This window comes from Aspergillus fischeri, genomic scaffold (assembly GCF_000149645.3).
Source record: "Aspergillus fischeri NRRL 181 1099437636252 genomic scaffold, whole genome shotgun sequence".
Lineage (NCBI taxonomy): Eukaryota > Fungi > Ascomycota > Eurotiomycetes > Eurotiales > Aspergillaceae > Aspergillus > Aspergillus fischeri.
In genome coordinates, this window is record NW_001509768.1 from 694,818 (window position 1) to 712,120 (window position 17,303).

General features: G+C 51.1%; 5 protein-coding genes across 5 annotated transcripts, besides 1 other annotated feature; 4 read left to right on the plus strand and 1 right to left on the minus strand.

Moving 5' to 3' along the window:
- Positions 1-590: 590 nt before the first annotated feature.
- Positions 591-4,025, plus strand: NFIA_064120 (putative AT DNA binding protein; the record flags this gene model as incomplete). Its single annotated transcript, XM_001263144.1, has 1 exon — positions 591-4,025. One exon carries the CDS (start codon positions 591-593, stop codon positions 4,023-4,025), a length of 3,435 nt encoding a protein of 1,144 aa, XP_001263145.1.
- A 1,121-nt stretch (positions 4,026-5,146) lies between these two features.
- Positions 5,147-6,007, plus strand: NFIA_064130 (uncharacterized protein; the record flags this gene model as incomplete). Its single annotated transcript, XM_001263145.1, has 2 exons — positions 5,147-5,665; positions 5,807-6,007. The coding sequence occupies 2 exons, from the start codon at positions 5,147-5,149 to the stop codon at positions 6,005-6,007; spliced, it is 720 nt and encodes a 239-aa protein (XP_001263146.1).
- A 1,892-nt stretch (positions 6,008-7,899) lies between these two features.
- On the plus strand, positions 7,900-10,089 carry NFIA_064140 (protein kinase domain-containing protein; the record flags this gene model as incomplete). The annotated part of the gene is made up of 1 exon (XM_001263146.1): positions 7,900-10,089. One exon carries the CDS (start codon positions 7,900-7,902, stop codon positions 10,087-10,089), a length of 2,190 nt encoding a protein of 729 aa, XP_001263147.1.
- A 666-nt stretch (positions 10,090-10,755) lies between these two features.
- On the minus strand, positions 10,756-12,266 carry gel6 (putative 1,3-beta-glucanosyltransferase; the record flags this gene model as incomplete). The annotated part of the gene is made up of 3 exons (XM_001263147.1): positions 10,756-11,784; positions 11,849-12,060; positions 12,125-12,266. The coding sequence occupies 3 exons, from the start codon at positions 12,264-12,266 to the stop codon at positions 10,756-10,758; spliced, it is 1,383 nt and encodes a 460-aa protein (XP_001263148.1).
- Positions 12,267-14,913: 2,647 nt separating this feature from the next.
- On the plus strand, positions 14,914-15,905 carry NFIA_064160 (uncharacterized protein; the record flags this gene model as incomplete). The annotated part of the gene is made up of 2 exons (XM_001263148.1): positions 14,914-15,044; positions 15,104-15,905. The coding sequence occupies 2 exons, from the start codon at positions 14,914-14,916 to the stop codon at positions 15,903-15,905; spliced, it is 933 nt and encodes a 310-aa protein (XP_001263149.1).
- A 915-nt stretch (positions 15,906-16,820) lies between these two features.
- Positions 16,821-16,845: a microsatellite.
- Positions 16,846-17,303: the final 458 nt, after the last annotated feature.

Genomic DNA, 17,303 nt, shown 5'->3' on the forward strand with positions numbered 1-17,303 from the left:
TTGGCCGAGAATAAGATGCTCGCAGGAGGTTACTGAGAGGAACTGGTTTGACTAGCAACAACTTTTGTTGACTTATACATGGAGTAAATGAGTGATGATGAAAAAAGTCACTCTTCAATCTTGACGAATGTTTCCATTGAAGCATTTTGGTAAATCGACCGACCACTGCAGCCACGGCCTCTATGGCTCACCGTACTCGGAACGGAACAATATATTTCTTGATTATGTAATACCGACGCGTCTGCTCGCATCCAGATCGGCCCGGACCCTCGGTCTGCCTGATCGGGAGACTTGTTTATGTGGGATATGCGGACTCTTAGGGTCGAGTCCAGACTGATGACAGCTAATCTGGTTTGTTGATGAAGATGAATTCTGAATAGTCGCGTTGGCAATACAACCTCTGTAGATTGCTATTCTTGCGCGACGCGATTTGCGGCCCGATCGCCCCTCTTCATGAACCGCATTGTTTGTTGCATGGCGCAATGTTCTCTCAAAGTTCCAGCTCTTCTCCAGACATTCTTGGGCCCCCTGGCGACGCCGATTATTTGATATCATCTCCGATCAGACCTTTCGCCGGTCGCCAGAGCTTCATGTCGCCAGCCAATTTTAAGCTCCTTCAGACCCCGCGGACGGGCAAGGGAAAGCGGTCGCGCATCAATCTTAGTCCGGCCAAGGGCGCACACTCGATTCGTTTCGACGATGTTCTGCTTCCTGTGTCTCCGACTAGGAAGTTGAATGGTCGACAGCGCTCATTATCTCCAGAAAAGGCACAGGCGGATGGAAACTTGAGCCCGTGGAGGATTCGAGTAACGCTCGAGGCAACACAAGACGAGGAAATGAATCAAGGGAGCCCGGCGCGCAAGCGGCCGAGGCCGTCGACGGCTACGACAGTCAAAATACCGCTCAAGGACGCCGAAGATCATGCGGAACAGTCACCAAAAAGGCGCAGAGGGAGACCAAGGAAGTCGGACATACGGGAACAGGATGCTACACCTACAGCAGGCAGTCCAGGACACACACCGGGCCCAGCAGGCGCAAGTGGGCAGAAGAGAAAGCGAGGTCGACCAAGGAAACAGTCTCTCAATCCGGATACGGTAGACGGCGATACGCAAGTGGCTGATTCGGCGGATCATCAAGACACCCGGCCCGTTGAGCCTGAACTGGAGGCCGAACAACGATGGAGTCCGTTGAACCTTGCTGGGGACGCAGACTCGGACGACGACGCTTTGCCGGAGGGTTTCATGCTTGTCGATACTTTTCCAGAAGACAACAACATGGGGCAACCCGATGCGGCCGCTTGGGATCGGAGCTCCCCCCGAATACATAATGAGCGTACGTATGACACACCAGATGTGACTGCAGTGGATCAGATATACGGACAAAGACATGATGAAGAACCGCAGTCGACCCCCTCAAAAATGCCGTCGCCCTCTCGAGAAAGCCAAGGATTCTCCCCAGAAAATACACTACATGCTGGTCATACACCCAGACCGCCACGCTCATACCCAAGTCCAACGTCCTCCTCTCTGGGTGACGATGACAGAGCGGTCCAAGTTGCATCTAGGGCACATCCTGAAGAATCTGGCCAGGAACAGAAGACGACTCGTCCTACAAATGACCCAACAGAAGAACATAGGGAGTTTGATTCTATCATGGAAAGCGAAGGCTTTAGCATGGTTTCATTGGATACACTACCCTCGGTCAGACAACACGGGCTGAGCATCAACTCGCAGAGTGGCAATGGTGCTCTGAAGCCCTTCCTAGCCCGAGAGAAGATGACGAATACGGAGAAATCGAAGCGCAAGGTGTCAAGCCTGAACCTGAATCCTAGGAAGAATTCCCCAGATGTAGAGGTGGAAAAAGAATCGAGATTGCAGGCAACAGAGCCTCAAGCATTGCCCGTGTCCGCCGAGAAAAGACGGTCTGCACCTCTATTGCGTGAATCCCCTGTTCCAGCTTTTGTTCCCAAGCAAAGAAACCCACTTGCGAGGCTGGCTCGAATTATCCGCGCAGGCGTAGCCCTTGAAGGCACCCTTCGGCGTCCATACGAGGGGGCACCTGTGCCGACGCCTGGTACACCGGATCTGAGAGAACAAATTTCTAGTCTGGAAGCACCCAAAAGGCGGTTAGAGCTCTTGTTCAGCGACTTACACCCGAGAATGAGACGAGAACTGCGCGCAGGCTTGGGGTTTGCACAAGAGCTCGCAAAAAGGAGGAGAAAGACGGAGATTGAACGGGCAAGACAAACGGCATCAGTAGAAGCAAGATTGACGGGCAATGCCAGAGGCGCAACCACAACTCCTCAACAGGTACTCAGCGGAACTGCTGTGAAGGACACTCCGAGTACAGAAATGAAACGGCGACTGGAGGAATGGCAGCGGGAGAGGGAAGCCGTGAGCCGAGAGATCCAGATGGCGAACGCCAGTCAAGTCATTGTGGTTGACAGTGACACGACGGGGCCACCGAGTCCGGAGATTGATGCGAACGGCGATCAAATGGGGAGTCAGTCAGACGAGGAGGCTGATCCCGGGGGTTCCCGTGGGCAAGAGTTGGGAGATTATCAGGCCCGGGAAGTGTATGACGAAGACATACCCGACCAGGATGTTGATCTAGGTGAATCGCCGCAGCATGACTTTGAACCTGGTCTGGCTGAAGAGATTTACGAAGAGGAAGACGAAGAGGGCTATGAGGATATCTGGCAACAAGAAGCGAGAGACCATAGCAGCATCTCGCATCGCTCGTCAACGTTGCACAGAAGGGAAAATGATGACGTCGAAGCACGTCAAGAATCGAACCCATCGGAGAGCAGCCCTGCGCCAAGCGAGCCTAGGGAAAACTTCTCTCCAAAGTCCTGGACGAACGATAACGCTAAGGTGCCGTTTTTGGGCCATTCGCGCGTCAAGAGATTGCGCGAGGAGACAGTGGATCTCTCCGCTGTGCTTCGTGGGGAGGAAACCCCTCGGCACATTCGTCGCTATTACGGTCAAAGCAGCCCTGAAAAGAGTGCGAACGGAGATTCACCGGAGCAGCAACGATCAAATGCCGATTATCCGGAAGAGAATGCGGAAGATCATGGGCTCGAAGACGACCAAGGTTCACGCATCTATCTGGAATCAAGCCCTAACAGGGCTTCGGATGATGACACATTTCAGATCGACCCTACTACAAGGCACGAGAGCGAAATGCAACGTGCAGATCGGATGGCGGAGGAGATCGAGAACGAGCATATTCCAGCTACCGCGCTAGCCGACAAACGTTCCGCCTACGAAGAAAATAGTACTACTCCTGCACAGAATCGACAGTTCGGTGGAGATGGTCAGGCATCAACCTGGTTTCAGAAGATTACTAGTCTTACTCCCGGTTGGCTGAAAGCTCCAGTTCGAAAGTCATTCGGACCAGCCAGTCCTGGGTCTGGAGAAGTCTCAGAAGAGGAGCCTGACGTCAGATCAGCCAACGCACAGACGCTTCTTGACGATCAAATGTATCCCGAAGAGACGGATGAGACATCAAGGCAGGGTCTGCAGTCCCCGGAGCAGAATAACGCGCAGCCGGACTCGCCTACGTCAAGTGCCGCTCGACCCGTCGAAGATGTCAGAGTCGAGACCTACGAACCTCACTTTCCGCTCGCTGTCTCAGGATATTTCACAGACAATCACTACGTTCTCCTGCGACGGCTTTATCGATTGGCAAAACGTCATCCAGAACGGTTTCCTTATTATCCAGCACCTGGCCGCTCTGACATCATTGGTGATTGGATTTGGACATCGGACGGTGAGCATGGGGTGCGTGTTACCGAGACCCAGTTTGCCATCATTGACCGATTTGTGCAAGAGCTGGCTCGTGGCGACCTGCAGGCGGGTGGGACGGGCCAGATTGGCTGGACAGAAGCCGATATGCATAGAAGACTGATCAGTGTCATCATTGGCGAGCGCATTAGAGAGGAAATGAAGGCAGAGATGGGCGACAAGGCGTCAGCTCAGCAGATAGGAGGTAGAGGAGCCGCTCTCACGGCGTGGCGTCGATGACCGTTCATCCATCACCCTCGACTTTGATCGTCGTCTCTGATTTTGGCCCTCTCTTTTGGTTTCCTGTGCAATGAGGTTCTTGAGTTTTGATCTGTTTTGGTTTACATATTGTCGGGCTATTACGGATCCGGTGGACCAATGATTGAATACGCCGCCAGTTGGGTTTCCAAACATGGCTTTTCTTTTTGGTTTGTCATTGTGATATCTCATTTTTGATTGACGTACTATTCCCCTCTTGTTTGGTTTTCATGCAGATTGGACTTGATTGGGCATTGACAAAGTCAGCTGCTCGTGGAGTACAGTGGTGGGTCTTCTTTGCCAATGTGTTTGGTGTCTCATTTTATTGCACGATATCATTGGACACGATGTGTATATGACTCGACTTGACTTTTTTATTTTGCTTCTTTTCCATTGTCTTGTTGGGCCACTCAGAACCTACCTGTATCTGTTCTGGTTGGCAGGACGTCTCTCCTGGTGTTATGCGTGGTAGAATGGCTCAGGTGGGCCAAGGGTTATGGAGTTGGTCTCTTGGATCGTACCTGAAAAGAAATTCTGGCGACTTCGATGATGCTTCTGGTGTCGGTTTAAATGGGGACGGGGAGCATGTATGGTAACCTGTTCCTTGTTTGAGCGGCGAATCCGTTGCTGTGAGCGTGCCACGCTATGCAGCGCCTGGGCCTGAGCTGGCATGGTGACTGTAGAGATCTAGACTGACACGACGAGATTGTGCTATCCGTGATTGGTGAGCCGTCGCATTGGGGTTCCGACCAGGCTGCAGGTCTGGGGAGAGCAGCCAAACAGAGCGCGGAGAGAGCTGGCTAGCCTATTGTAGAAGGGTGATGCAGTGCGTCAGTGTGAGGCCTGACTTGTTTTGGATGTGACTTATTGTGCAGTATAGGATGAGTGATGGCCTTTCAATGGCTGAGGTATAGCGATTATGGTTATCGACGACGATTCGCAGCAGTATTTTATTTTGGTTTTCTGGATCATCCTGGAAGAGAAAGAGATTAGTATGGGTATAAATAGAGAGAGAGGTAAGCACATAGTTACTCCGGAGATTACCTAGTCAATCATTGACATCTCACCTCGTTCATTCCATTCCCATTGCACATTCAATCCACATGGCTACCAAGATGGGCATGGGCCACACTGTCAAATGCGTCTTCCGCCTGACGTTCCTGCTCAAGAAAGCAGAGCGCTCATTCCACCAAAAGGGCAAAGCAGCCGATCACAGCCATTCCGCTGTACCCTCCCTCACCTTGCCCAACATCGAATGCTCAGACAACGGGCTCGGGCCGCTCTTCAAAGAGACGAGGATGGGCGACTACAACGAAGATACTTTCTCCGACAGCGACACGAATACGAACACCGACACTGACACCGACACTTCAAGCGTCTTCACTCCTGATCTGGCGGTGAGGGCGCAACCCGCAGACGCAGAAGCAGACGCAGGTAGCAGCAGTAACCATCCCCATAACGGTAAGCGGAAACGCCTCGTCCGCATCGTTAGCTTCAAGAGCATCGCGCACGACCGCTCGCGGTGGTCCTCGTCGCAGGAGCGCGAACTCGCGATTGCGCAGCACGAGCTGGCGCGGTGTCAGAAGGCGTGGAGTTCGGAGCAGGAGCTGTGGTTGGAATATGTGGGTTACCAATTGACGTCTGATACTGTCGTAAACAGCCATCTCCCCTTTTCCTTTTCGTTTCCTTCTTGCCAACAAGCTCAAGGCATGGTGTAGATGACTAACGGGTTGGTGATGATTTCACCGGGTTTTCATGACCAGATTAAGATCCTCCTGGAAGAGAAAGAAGCGCACGAGGAGTTCCTCAGCCACCGGGCGAAGCAGTCTGGGGATGAGCAGGGGCATTTCCGGAAGGCCTGGAGGAGTCGGCGAGCTGGGGAGGAACAGCGAGGTCGGACACGGAGTCGCAGTGGGTTGCGGGCGTTGAGGGGGAGCAGGAGTGGTAAGGGGAGAGGGGAATGAATTGTAGGTTGAGTGATCTGCTTTAATTCATACCAATTTGTTCTTGTTCATGACGAGTTGCGATGGAAGTATGGTGAAACTGAACAAAGTATGCCAGACTAGGGAATGGATATGATGTGACAGGAGTCAGGAGAATCTCAAGCCTGTCTTTTTCCTGCTTGTCCCAGCTTATCCTGTTGCCTCTTTCTACGCCAGAAAAAGAAACACAATGGAGAAAATAATGCGATGGCTTGTTATCAAACTTCAACTAGTTTCTCACTAGACAATTGAACTAGAGAATAAAAGGACGATAAGCAGTGGGTTTCAACGGTCAATATCACTCACTCCACTTCAAGATCTCCTCGGGCGACGGGCGAACCGGAGTTCTGCGCTACATTAATGATGATACCTTAGCGATAATGATAATATCCACTGTCCATGCGGTTGGCGCCGGAGTTTCGACGCTGTAGGATCTCCAGTCAGTGCATGTAATAGTCAATACTCCGTACAGCGGAGATCATCAGGATCAATTCTTGAGTCTGGCGGATCGACAAAAGCAAACAATATCTAAGATTCATACGTAGACGGGCCAAATAATGCAGTTGTTGTTGATCAACTGTGAGAGTGTCAATATCTTCATCATCTGACATGGAATCAATATAAATGACTCGAACCCTGTTGACATGTCTTATCAGTTCCCTTGGATGGACGTCAGACAAATAATATCTCTTACCAACTGATAAGAACCAAGATAGCTATTGCTAGCCGCGTCTTCCTTTCTCTCAGTTCTTCTCTTCGCACGGAACTGATGTTTAGAGAGTCCAATTTGTCGCACAGTATCCTGTCCGAGCATGTATACTTCTAGTGTATTCCAAATTAGACCATTCAGCTTCATGATTGTGGACTGTGTTACCTAGTTGAAAGACACGGACATACTGCGTACTACTGAATCTGGATACTGACCATGGTTCATGTATCAGCCACCATAAACCGCCGAGGAGATGCAGGAATCTTGGTGTAGATAATGACAGCAGTCCTGGAATCCATCCTGAGGCGTACTTGACCATCACTTCTTATTCTCCATCATCCTTCATTATCCATCAACTTGACCTCTCTCCTCATCATCTTCTTCATCGAAGCCTTTTAATCTACATCCCTGTTATATTCATTCGGCTATAGCCCTAACTCATCCTCATCTGAATCATTCTCCGGAGTTCCCCACTGTACTACGACAAAGTACAAACTACCTCACCCACGGTATGCGGATTGTTATCTCTCCCCAGGCTCCACCATTGCCATTCGTTCGAAGTCTGGAAGACCACTATCTATAGCCTAGTCTACCTTTGCTTTTTCGGCTTTTGGCGATTATTCTCTTGTTCTTTTACTCGATGGATCACTTGGATCAATCATGGCGCTCCCTCTCAGTCACTGAGTCCCCCATCCCACAAACTCATCTACTTACCTCTCCTTCCTTATTTGTCTTGTTCATTTCCTCGCACCCATGGTCAGTCTTGAGCATGATTTGCCGCTATTGACGCCTCTCGATAATGCCCTGACGTACCCTTGCTGAGTGCAAGATAAGCCTCGTGTCAACCAGTAGGTTATTGTTCTGTTCATTCGGGGTCCTTTAACTACATTTCCCGATATCTCTTTCTCGAAAGCATTTTATTCCAGGATAAATCCACCCCCCCTCATCTGTTGGCCCCTGTAAATATACAGGATGCTGAAAATCCCGCTGACGCCTGCAAGGAGAATCATTATGCATGGCTGCGGGGTCGTGTTACATGTAATCATTCTAATAGTCTAGACTTCCTCTATTCCCGATCAATATCACCATACGTCTGATCGTATATCAATACCCACCCCATCATCGGGGATTCTTCCTCGCCGGCTCGGTTCGCCATGCGCCGACAATGTCGGTAACAACGTCCCTTTGGTGGCCCGAAGATCGAATCCAAGCCACTCTATGTCCGGAGTATGTCTTTGGTCATCTTCCGTCCGATCTTTTGCCTCGCCTTGTGGCCCCTTTACCTTGGGGAGAGGGCCTTACCAGTGAGACATATCTCGACTGGATCCTGCAGAAGGCTGGCAGACTCTTTTTGATCCTAGTCGACATCGGCATCCCTGAGCGCATCTTCTCCCTGGTCGACGAGTCATTCGATGACGCAGACTTGCCAATTGCAGCCCACAGTGTCGATCGTCTGAAGCTCTCCCTTGACGACGAGAATCCGACGCTAGACGCCAAGTTCTTCCATGCTCAGTGGCGTTTCCTCGTCCGAGGGATCAATCAAGGTGATCATATCAAGTATACCGAGAACGAAGGCGTTCCTGTCGAATTGATACGCAACGAGGCGGCGCTTGCGCGAGAAGGGATCGAGAAAGTCGTTCTGGCTGGCGCGGTCTGTCAGGTATATCTGCGAACCCAGGTTACCGTCGGAGGCGCGCCGCATTTCTTTGAAGAACAGGAGGTTCTGGACGAGATTCGCTCCTTGCGACGGTTATCTCATGATCACGTCTTTTCCATTTACGCTTCTTACTTTGTTGATGATACCATGTGCGTTCTGTTTTCCGGTATATACGATCGTACCCTGATGTCCTTTCTCACCGATGTTCCCCAACCTTTCAAACGCCTGCCCAAGAATCGACGTCGCGAGATCCTGATTAACTGGCCGCACTGTCTAGTTGATGGGCTGGCATGGTTGCATGCTCACAACCAAGTCCATGGCACCATCCGGCCGTCGAATATCCTGATTGACTCGGAATACCGTATCTTCCTCGGCCAGTTTGAGGCACTCGATACGTTACTGCCACCTGCCAAAATCGACGACGTCGAGTCGTATCAGTACGGAGCCCCGGAGCGCTGGGTACGTGCCGCTACCGTTCAGGATACCGGCCCCACTCGAACAGCTCTTCCATCTGGTGGTCGCACGGGTCGACGTCAGCCATCATCCTGCCCTGGAAGACTGAGCCTGTTCTCGAGAGGCTCGGGCTCTGATGACGCGGTGGACCGTTCGCTGAGTCCACGAGCTGAGTCTGTCACCTCCCACGGCACCGCCATTCGCATTGGAGGACTGCCCGATTCACCGACGCGGTTCTCCTTCGCGTTGTCTTCATCGTCCTCCGGGTCCAGTGGAAGTGCTCGCAAGCGGGTTGTCACCTCAGTCAAGCGGCCTATCTTATACACTCCATCAATCACCTCGTCCAACTCCTCCGGCTCTTCGGGTAGCTCCGCTTCTACGGTCCTCGACCCGGCCCGACTCCCAGGCACTCGATTGAAAACCGCCGTGGTGCAGACTTGGCAGTCCCGACAGACAGACCCCGAGGCATCGGACATATTCTCTCTCGGAGCCGTGATCCTTGACATCTTCACGCACCTCTGCAAGCGCAAGATTACCGCCTTTGCGCACCACCGGGGCGCAAAGAACAGGACCGCCGGCCGCGGAGGAGGCGTTGCGGACTGCTCGTTCCATCTGGACCGGAATATCGGCCAGGTAAGTTCGTGGATCGCCCTACTGGAACACGACGCGAGGAAACGGAAGGATCCCGTTTTCGGCGCCGTCGAGCCAATGCTCGCCGTAGTGCGCAGCATGCTGGACAAGGAACCGGGCAACCGGCCCTCGGCCACGCGCGTGGAAAGCCGCTTCGTCGCCGCCCTGCGCCAGATAGATGAGTCGGTTGCTCTGCACTGCACATCCAAGTTGCACATCCACGCCGCCGAAGCATCCAAGACGCAGACCGTCCCACAGCACGAACTCTCAGAGTCGGAGACTACGGCCCCTAGTTCAACCCACCCCAGACTCACAGTCACACCATGCCCTCCCCAACCAGCAGAGCAACGGACAGACTCCCCTCATCACTCGATACCACCACCCGCTGTCTCGCGACACCCTTCCCCATCTCCATCAGTAGCCAGCTATGCGGGCTACGCAGACTGGACAGACACCTACACGTACAGCGACGACGACTCCGACCAGGAAAGCAGCGAATACACACCTTCCTCTTCATCACTTAGGGTCCCCTGGCCAATGCCACCAGACGGACCCTTGAGACCGGCTCCCTCCCGGGATTCTGTTCTAGGCTACGGGGTTGCAATCACTGATTGATAGAGTTTCACTCACAGCTACCCTTCATCACATCTTTATGGCTGAGCGCAGCTCAAGGCATCTACTCCTAAGCGCGCCATTGTTTCCCTGACATACCTCCATCCGACTATGGTTTTCCCCTGTAGCTGAGCGGATTTGTTTTTATCCCTTTTTTCTTTTGCCTCTTCGTTGTCTTGAAGCAGTATGCTCTGGAGGCAATTTCTTGTATACCCATCCGATTATTACTATCTAGTTCTGGCTGCCAGAGTAGTGTTTTGATTGGGGCCTTTTGTGTCTGTCTCGCACGTGGGTTCTTAGTCGGTTCCGACCGTCTGGGATGAACGAGCGTCAATGTTCATGATTTGGAATATTATGGCTTTCTCTGTAACTATACTGAATTATAGCGTTTTTAGCCGTCTTTCCTTCGCCAGGTACTACGATGTTCTGATAGCGGGAGTGAAACGAGAGAGATTGACAAATCTATGGGTGACCATGAACGAACGGAAGCTGGAATTCATTTTATTGTCGACATGGCTGACCTGCGCTCATGTTGATACAAAGTAACGTATGATGGCCGTGATCAGACGGCTAGGCTAGACAGCAAATAACCACATGCGAAAAAAATTCGACATGACAATAAGGGAATAGACACCATCAAGGTCTCAAACACGCTTCGTAGTCATAATGTCATAGCAACACAGCAACCATACCAATCACAAATCCGATCAACACGGATGCGCTCGCGATATAATTTGAGCCAGCGATCCGTGGAAGAGAAAGGGGACTGGCAGCACCACTGTGGAGCAGCTGTGTCGGGGTCGAGGATGTCGGCCTGGTAGCTGTGGCGCTGAGGACTGGCAGGTTTCCAGAACCGCTTACATTAGTGACCTGGTATGTTGAGCCAGATTTCGTCTGCGTCTGGCCCAGAGTGGGCAGCGGAGAGCTGGGGTCGACCTCCCAAGCCCCAGATGTGTAGGCAGGGCACTCCGGGGGGCTGATAGTAGAGGTGGATTGAACATAGTCAGACAAGGCGACGCCAGTGGGTGACAGTGTAGCCCATTGGGTCTTGAGGTTGTGGAAGTCAGGAGACACGGGGGTCGGGACACCTTTGCGAGTGAAGCCATCATAAACAAGAGTGTCTGTCGGAGGAGCATTTGGCGCAGGGGGACCATAACTGACCAAACCGTAGTCGTTGACCTCCTGGATCCACTCGTAGACCATAGAGCCGGACCAGGTATCCGACATATGTTCGCCGAAAATGGCAGCTTGGTCACCAAAGGTTCTAGGCCGTGCGGCGTTGCAGCCAGTCTCGGAGAAGAAGATGGGGATCGGATAGCCACTTGCGTTTCTCTGAAGCTCTCTATAGCCAGACTGAACGTACCCGGAATTTCCACACCACTCGTAGGCATTCAGTGCGAAGAAGTCCAAGCGATCATTAGGATCTTTCGCGCAAGCTAGATAATTCTGCAACATGGGACGCAGCTCCGCAATATCCGCTGCAGAGTAACCCACAGGAATGTTTCGGTAGTTCTGCGCATCGCGGTACGCTTTGATATCTCGAGCCGCAGCCAGCACATAGGGAGCAGCGGCCGAGCCCTCTTTTGTGGTGAGGACCTCATTTCCAACGAACACACCCGCTGTATTCTCATACTTTTGAAACTCGTCCAAGACCTGCTTGAACCGGTCAAACTGGGTCTCATTCCAGTGGGGATCAGTCTATTGCTCGAGTCAGTCAGGGATCAGCTGGTGGAAGAATATGTATCCCGCAATGAGAACTGACCTGCTCGATCTGTGTGTCAAAAGTGTCGAGATCAACGAACAGGTAGATGCCGGCATCTGCCAGAACTTTCATGCAGCCGTCATGATTGGCATGGGGATCGACATGGTAGACGCGGATGGCGTTGGTCCCCAGCTCGGCCATGAGCTTAACGTCGCGAGTGCATTGTTCCGTGTCGATGAGTGGATCATCAGGAACGAGCTGATACGCGATGCCTGTAATAAGGGTACTTGCGTCAGTGAAATTGCCTGAAAGGCTGAGGGGAAGATGAACTCGCACCTTTCAAGAAGTACTGGGTACCGTCTTCGTAAAAGAAGCGGGAACCAACAGCTGAAATTGTCCGAACAGCCTCAACAGCCACAGGGGAGAAGCCTCCCAGCAGCAACGAGACCGCAGTCAGAGTAAGCGAGGAGCGAAGCATATTGAATGCCTTCTTCAGATGGAACCCGTTTGATAGACTATGCTCACAGATGGGTCTGATGTTTTAATTACTGCAGACTGGGAGGATATATCGGTGGGATTGAAATAAGTAGGATGAGAGAAGAAAGAAGAGAAAGGATGGCAGACGCTCCAGATAACTTTGAGGCTATCAAAATAAAACAGCAACTACACAACTTGGAAAGAGCCAAAGTCACTTCCCTGATTCGGCAGTCAAACAGCCGCTAAGGAAGGAGCTAACACAACGGGTCTCTCTGAGAAGGAAACTGGATGTCGCATTGTTTCCAGCAAACAAGGTAGATAGATGAGAGACCCATCCTTGATATATGTATCCTTAGGAAGCCGATTCAGCCTCCTGGTTCAGGTATTGGAAATAGTTCTCCTCGCTCGAATCTTGTTACTTCAGTGAAGGGGACAAACACTACATGCTAGCCCCTAGAGAAAAATGACGTCAATGGCATTGCTTGTCAGCCCCTGATGGAATTCTAAATGATCCCTGCTGGATGAAGAAGTTGTCGCGCGTTTGAAGCATTTTGACTCTGCTGGGATCATGAAAACGACGCGGTGTAGGCGGGGGAAGGAATGTAGGGAGAACCAGGGAGAGTCATGAGGGATCGAACACAAAGGATGTGGAAGCATCACAAGGAGGGCAATGATAGTGCTCGTACTTGAAGATCAGGTACTTAGCGGGTCTAACCAGATGCGAAGGGCAGAATGAGTCTGATATACTCCGTACAGAGCTTGGTGTTGATGGATCTACTCCGTACTATTTGAGGTTATCGTGACAGTTGATGCCTGAGGCAGAAATTGTCCCAAAGCATGACTAGTGGATGCCTGACAACTCAGGCTACCATTACTTTTCACCCCTCACGGTCCTCAGACCCAAGCAACACTAATGCGCTTGATCAGATGGCATTTGCTGCTAGTAGTACGGCAGATGTGCCTAACTACCGTCTCAGGCAGATAGAAAAGCAAGTTTGAAGTCACATTGAAGACTATCCGCGACCTTGTACTCGAGTTTGCTAACCGGTAAAGTTTTCGGTGCTTTCTACGGGAACGGAGAACTCATGAAGAAATCTACAGAGTATTCTCCACCTCTCTTTTCGCACAGAATGCTAACATTGACAAGTGACGATTCAGTTAGCGATGAGCCAAGTAGTCAGCACAAGCAACACGGTCAATCGCACCACAAGTAACGAATTATCACATGACACTTGCTTGGTTTGCTTTGAGGTCGTGCTTCGAGGGCTTCAATTGTCCTCCGGAGTCTGGAGTACAGCACGGAGGACTCCGTTAGCACTACTTTCTTCGGCTAGACCGTTGGATCAACAGGATAACATCCCTTGTTCGGAAGAGATCAGCTCAGATTCTACTGTAACTGTTCCATTCCTGTTGTGATGAGATCGGCGGACAGACCCTGATTTAATCAGAATCCATGCATTGCCCCTCGGCCATGCTCAATCCTCATTGATAAGTTATCAGCAACACGACCCCTTTTTTCTCCTCTCTATCAATAGACTAGATATCGCCATCCTCCGTCCAGACTGTAGTTTTACTTTGACGGTGGCTCTCGGCTTTGAGACAGATGACCTTAGTTTGATAACATCATGGCATGAGAACCAACCGTTTCTTCGGATGGCGTTGGAGATAATTAATTCGGAGTCTCTTGGCAGTGATCGAGACCGCGGGCTATTATACGTGTCGGGTCCACCACACACAGCAGATCCCATCATTCCGATCATCTCTTTGGCTGCTTCCAGGTTGTGTCTGCTGGTTGGGTCGCAAAATGTTTAGGAAAATGACAGTTGGTCTGGATGTCTGCGATCTGTGCAGAGGGGAGAAGAGAGCAGAGAAGCATTAATTCCGTACTCTGGAGTAGAAGTTATCTATCAATAGGAGATTCTCCCCCACTTGGTTGACGTCTTCTTCCTACCACTAGCAGAGACACAAAAAGGGACCCTTTTCCCCTGGTCACTCTTGGTGTAGTACAAATTATGCGACTAGTTTCAGGTTACCCTTCATCCGTTTCTGACTTCATTTCCGAGGTATTGACGATCGACATCGCAGCTTGCGTGGAAGACGTCCCTTCCAAGACCCTTGTCCGCATCCGGATTTCCTCCTTATTCTCCTCTTTAAGAAACAACTTCAAGCCCTCAATTGCGAATATTAATCGAAAGGTTGATTATACTCCGTACATAGTTTCATCTTCTCCTCTGCTCCTTTCTCGAACAATCCATCACTGTTATTGTTTCCGTCATTCATCGAACTTTAAACTGCCGCGCTCGCCCTCATTGTCAAGCTCCCAGAAGCTTCCGACTAGAACCAGTTTCCCTTTTCTTGAAACTGGACCATGCGATCCGTGGGTCTTCCTCTGTGTATCGCCGTGCTCTCGACTCTCTATTCGCTCCGTCTGCCTCCGTATTGCTTGATTGGTCGGGATCTGTAGCGTCTTCACTACTGGCGACCGACGTCACCAATACGGTATACTGTTGATTGTGTACTCTTATTTCGTGGGTACCTCGTTCAGGCCGCTGCAAGCCCCTCTCTGGCAGCGTCCATCATCTGAAATTATATCATCTGCTCGAAACAACGGACTCGTGGCTTGAGGATAAACCCACCGTATCACAGACATGTCGAACAACCCGATTGTGTCACCGTTTCGGATCTCGAACAAGCATTCGGAGAAGCTGAATCGCAACGATGCTTTCAAAGCGGTCAGGGACCACCTGAGACGCCAAGAGATGGGAATGGATGCTCCTAGGTATGATCATCCGGAATGACATATATGTGTGGCTCAATCTGACACTTGGACGGTTACAGCTTCTGTTCATTGCACCGTCGCTCTTGTTCCAAGCAGGACCAGGAGGAGTTTCGTCTCCATCGGGATATCATCCACACCATTCTCCTCCCCTTGTTCCTCCTCCACCATCAAGCCTCCCGAATTGCGACCAGCGCGTTACCCGGGATCAAATCGACGGACTGCGAACGTGCTTTTCGGGGAGAAGCACGCAGCGCCTACGCCTGGCTACAATGCATCCTCAGGGAGGAGCACGACTGGTATCAGACAGAACGCTGCCCAGCGTGCATCGTTTTACACGTCCTCAACTCTGAGCCGACCATCCGATTTGTTGCCGTGGCGTGCCTGTTGTCGGACAACCTACAAGGATTAAGCCCGCTCGACGCGCAAAAGCGACTTCCCAGCTTCGATTTCTTTTTCGATGCGTTGGAAGGGGCAGTCCGGGAGGATCCTTTCTGGGGCAATGACTTTTGGCCGGATATTGAGCACCGCGCGCGTACGTTGACGGATGGTGTCAAGCAGCTGGTGGTGCAGTGTCTGGTACTCCGAGCCGCTGTGGAGCGTCAGAGCCTGCAATCTCAATCGCTGTACAATCCCGCTGCTTACGTTCGGTGCGACTTGACGCAGCAGCAAACGGGCCACACTGTTGCCATGAGGTCGTCAAATTTCGCCCGCAAGCACTCTCGAAAGACAGTCGAGGAGCACAAGTGTCTTGCTGCTAAGCTGTCTGCCAACAGGTGTCTGCAGACCCACTACAGTGACGCAACTCAGGGACTGCACCCTCGCAGCCACGCCGCATCCCGGAGAAGAACTGTCACCTCCTGAGCATGTGTAGGGTTGCGTCTCTTTTTGACGTTTACTACAATTACTCGCCCCAGATCTACCGATCTACCCTAGCGGCCAAACTCAGACGACCAAACGGTCGCCCCAGTTGGCCTCGCTCTTCCAAGCTGCCCACGCGAACAAGCCGGAAGATGCTGAGGCCGGCCTGGAGCTTATATGCAGCAAGATGGAACATGGCTCTGACGTAAGGTCATCGGTGTATGTAGCCACACGCTTGGCATTACCGAACGCCGAGTCGATTAGGCTGCAACATCCACAGGGCTGGAGCACGGATTACTGTCAAGCCATGGCTTGGCATAGAAATATGTTCTGAAAGTGCAGGGCTTTTGAGGTCTAGATTTTAGCAAACAACCGTTCCTGCGAGGCTGCAAGGTCACTCCTGTCCCACGACTGTCGCACAGCATGCTGCTGGAGCAAGTCGTCGGCCTTGGTTTGGGCTGCGTAAAACCTTGAACACAGCGTGGAAGGGCCATGTCTGAAATTGGCAGGTGGAATGTACACAGGTTGGAGTCCTATAATGAGACTCTACTAATCTTAATTTAATACAAGTTGACATGGCATCATGCTTCAAAGTAAATACACGGCTTGATTGACTTGGAATTCATAGTACTTAATGAGAGACCTGCCGTTCAGGGTTGAATTCAAGAGCAGATAGACGTCTCATGTCCAACAGCCAAGGCAGGCAGATAACTCTTGTACAACCAACGATTGCGATAGGCATCAATAGTTGCTGTTACACAATAACGACACCTGGCGGCAGGATATCGTTTCTATCCACCAATAAAGTTTCGTCATATTCAATATCAACAGAAGCAAATTCAACCTGCTACGTTCATGTCATGTAACCACGCAATTCTGATATCCACAATGTATACATGGCCTCTTCGAATAATATAGCCATCCCATCACCATCACCATCACCCGTCACTGACAGCGACAGCGACAGCGACAGCTATCGACCAACCACAGTCCAATCAAATAAAGGTCGGCAACTGCGTCGTTTCACTCTTCTACCTGAGACGAGGGTGGATCAAAACCTCAGCCAACGCCAAAGTCCGTGTCCACTAACATTGTAATTGAAGATTAATAGACGCATATTGCTTGCGCAATGGTAATATGATTCTCAGATTAACTCCGGCGATCATGTCAAGTTGCATGACGAGTTGATGACTAGACTAGCAGTAGCATATATGGTAGGGTTGATTACTGTGCGGTGGTTCCGTGGTTCTGCTGTTTGAGATTGAGGACAGGGATTGGGATTCTCCGTAGGATTATTATTGTTACCATCCTGCCTTGCAACATGTCAAGGTCTAGAGCTAATATAGAGATTACTGTCATGTAATCATTCGAGTTTCTTGGATATGGTAGTTAGCAATCATT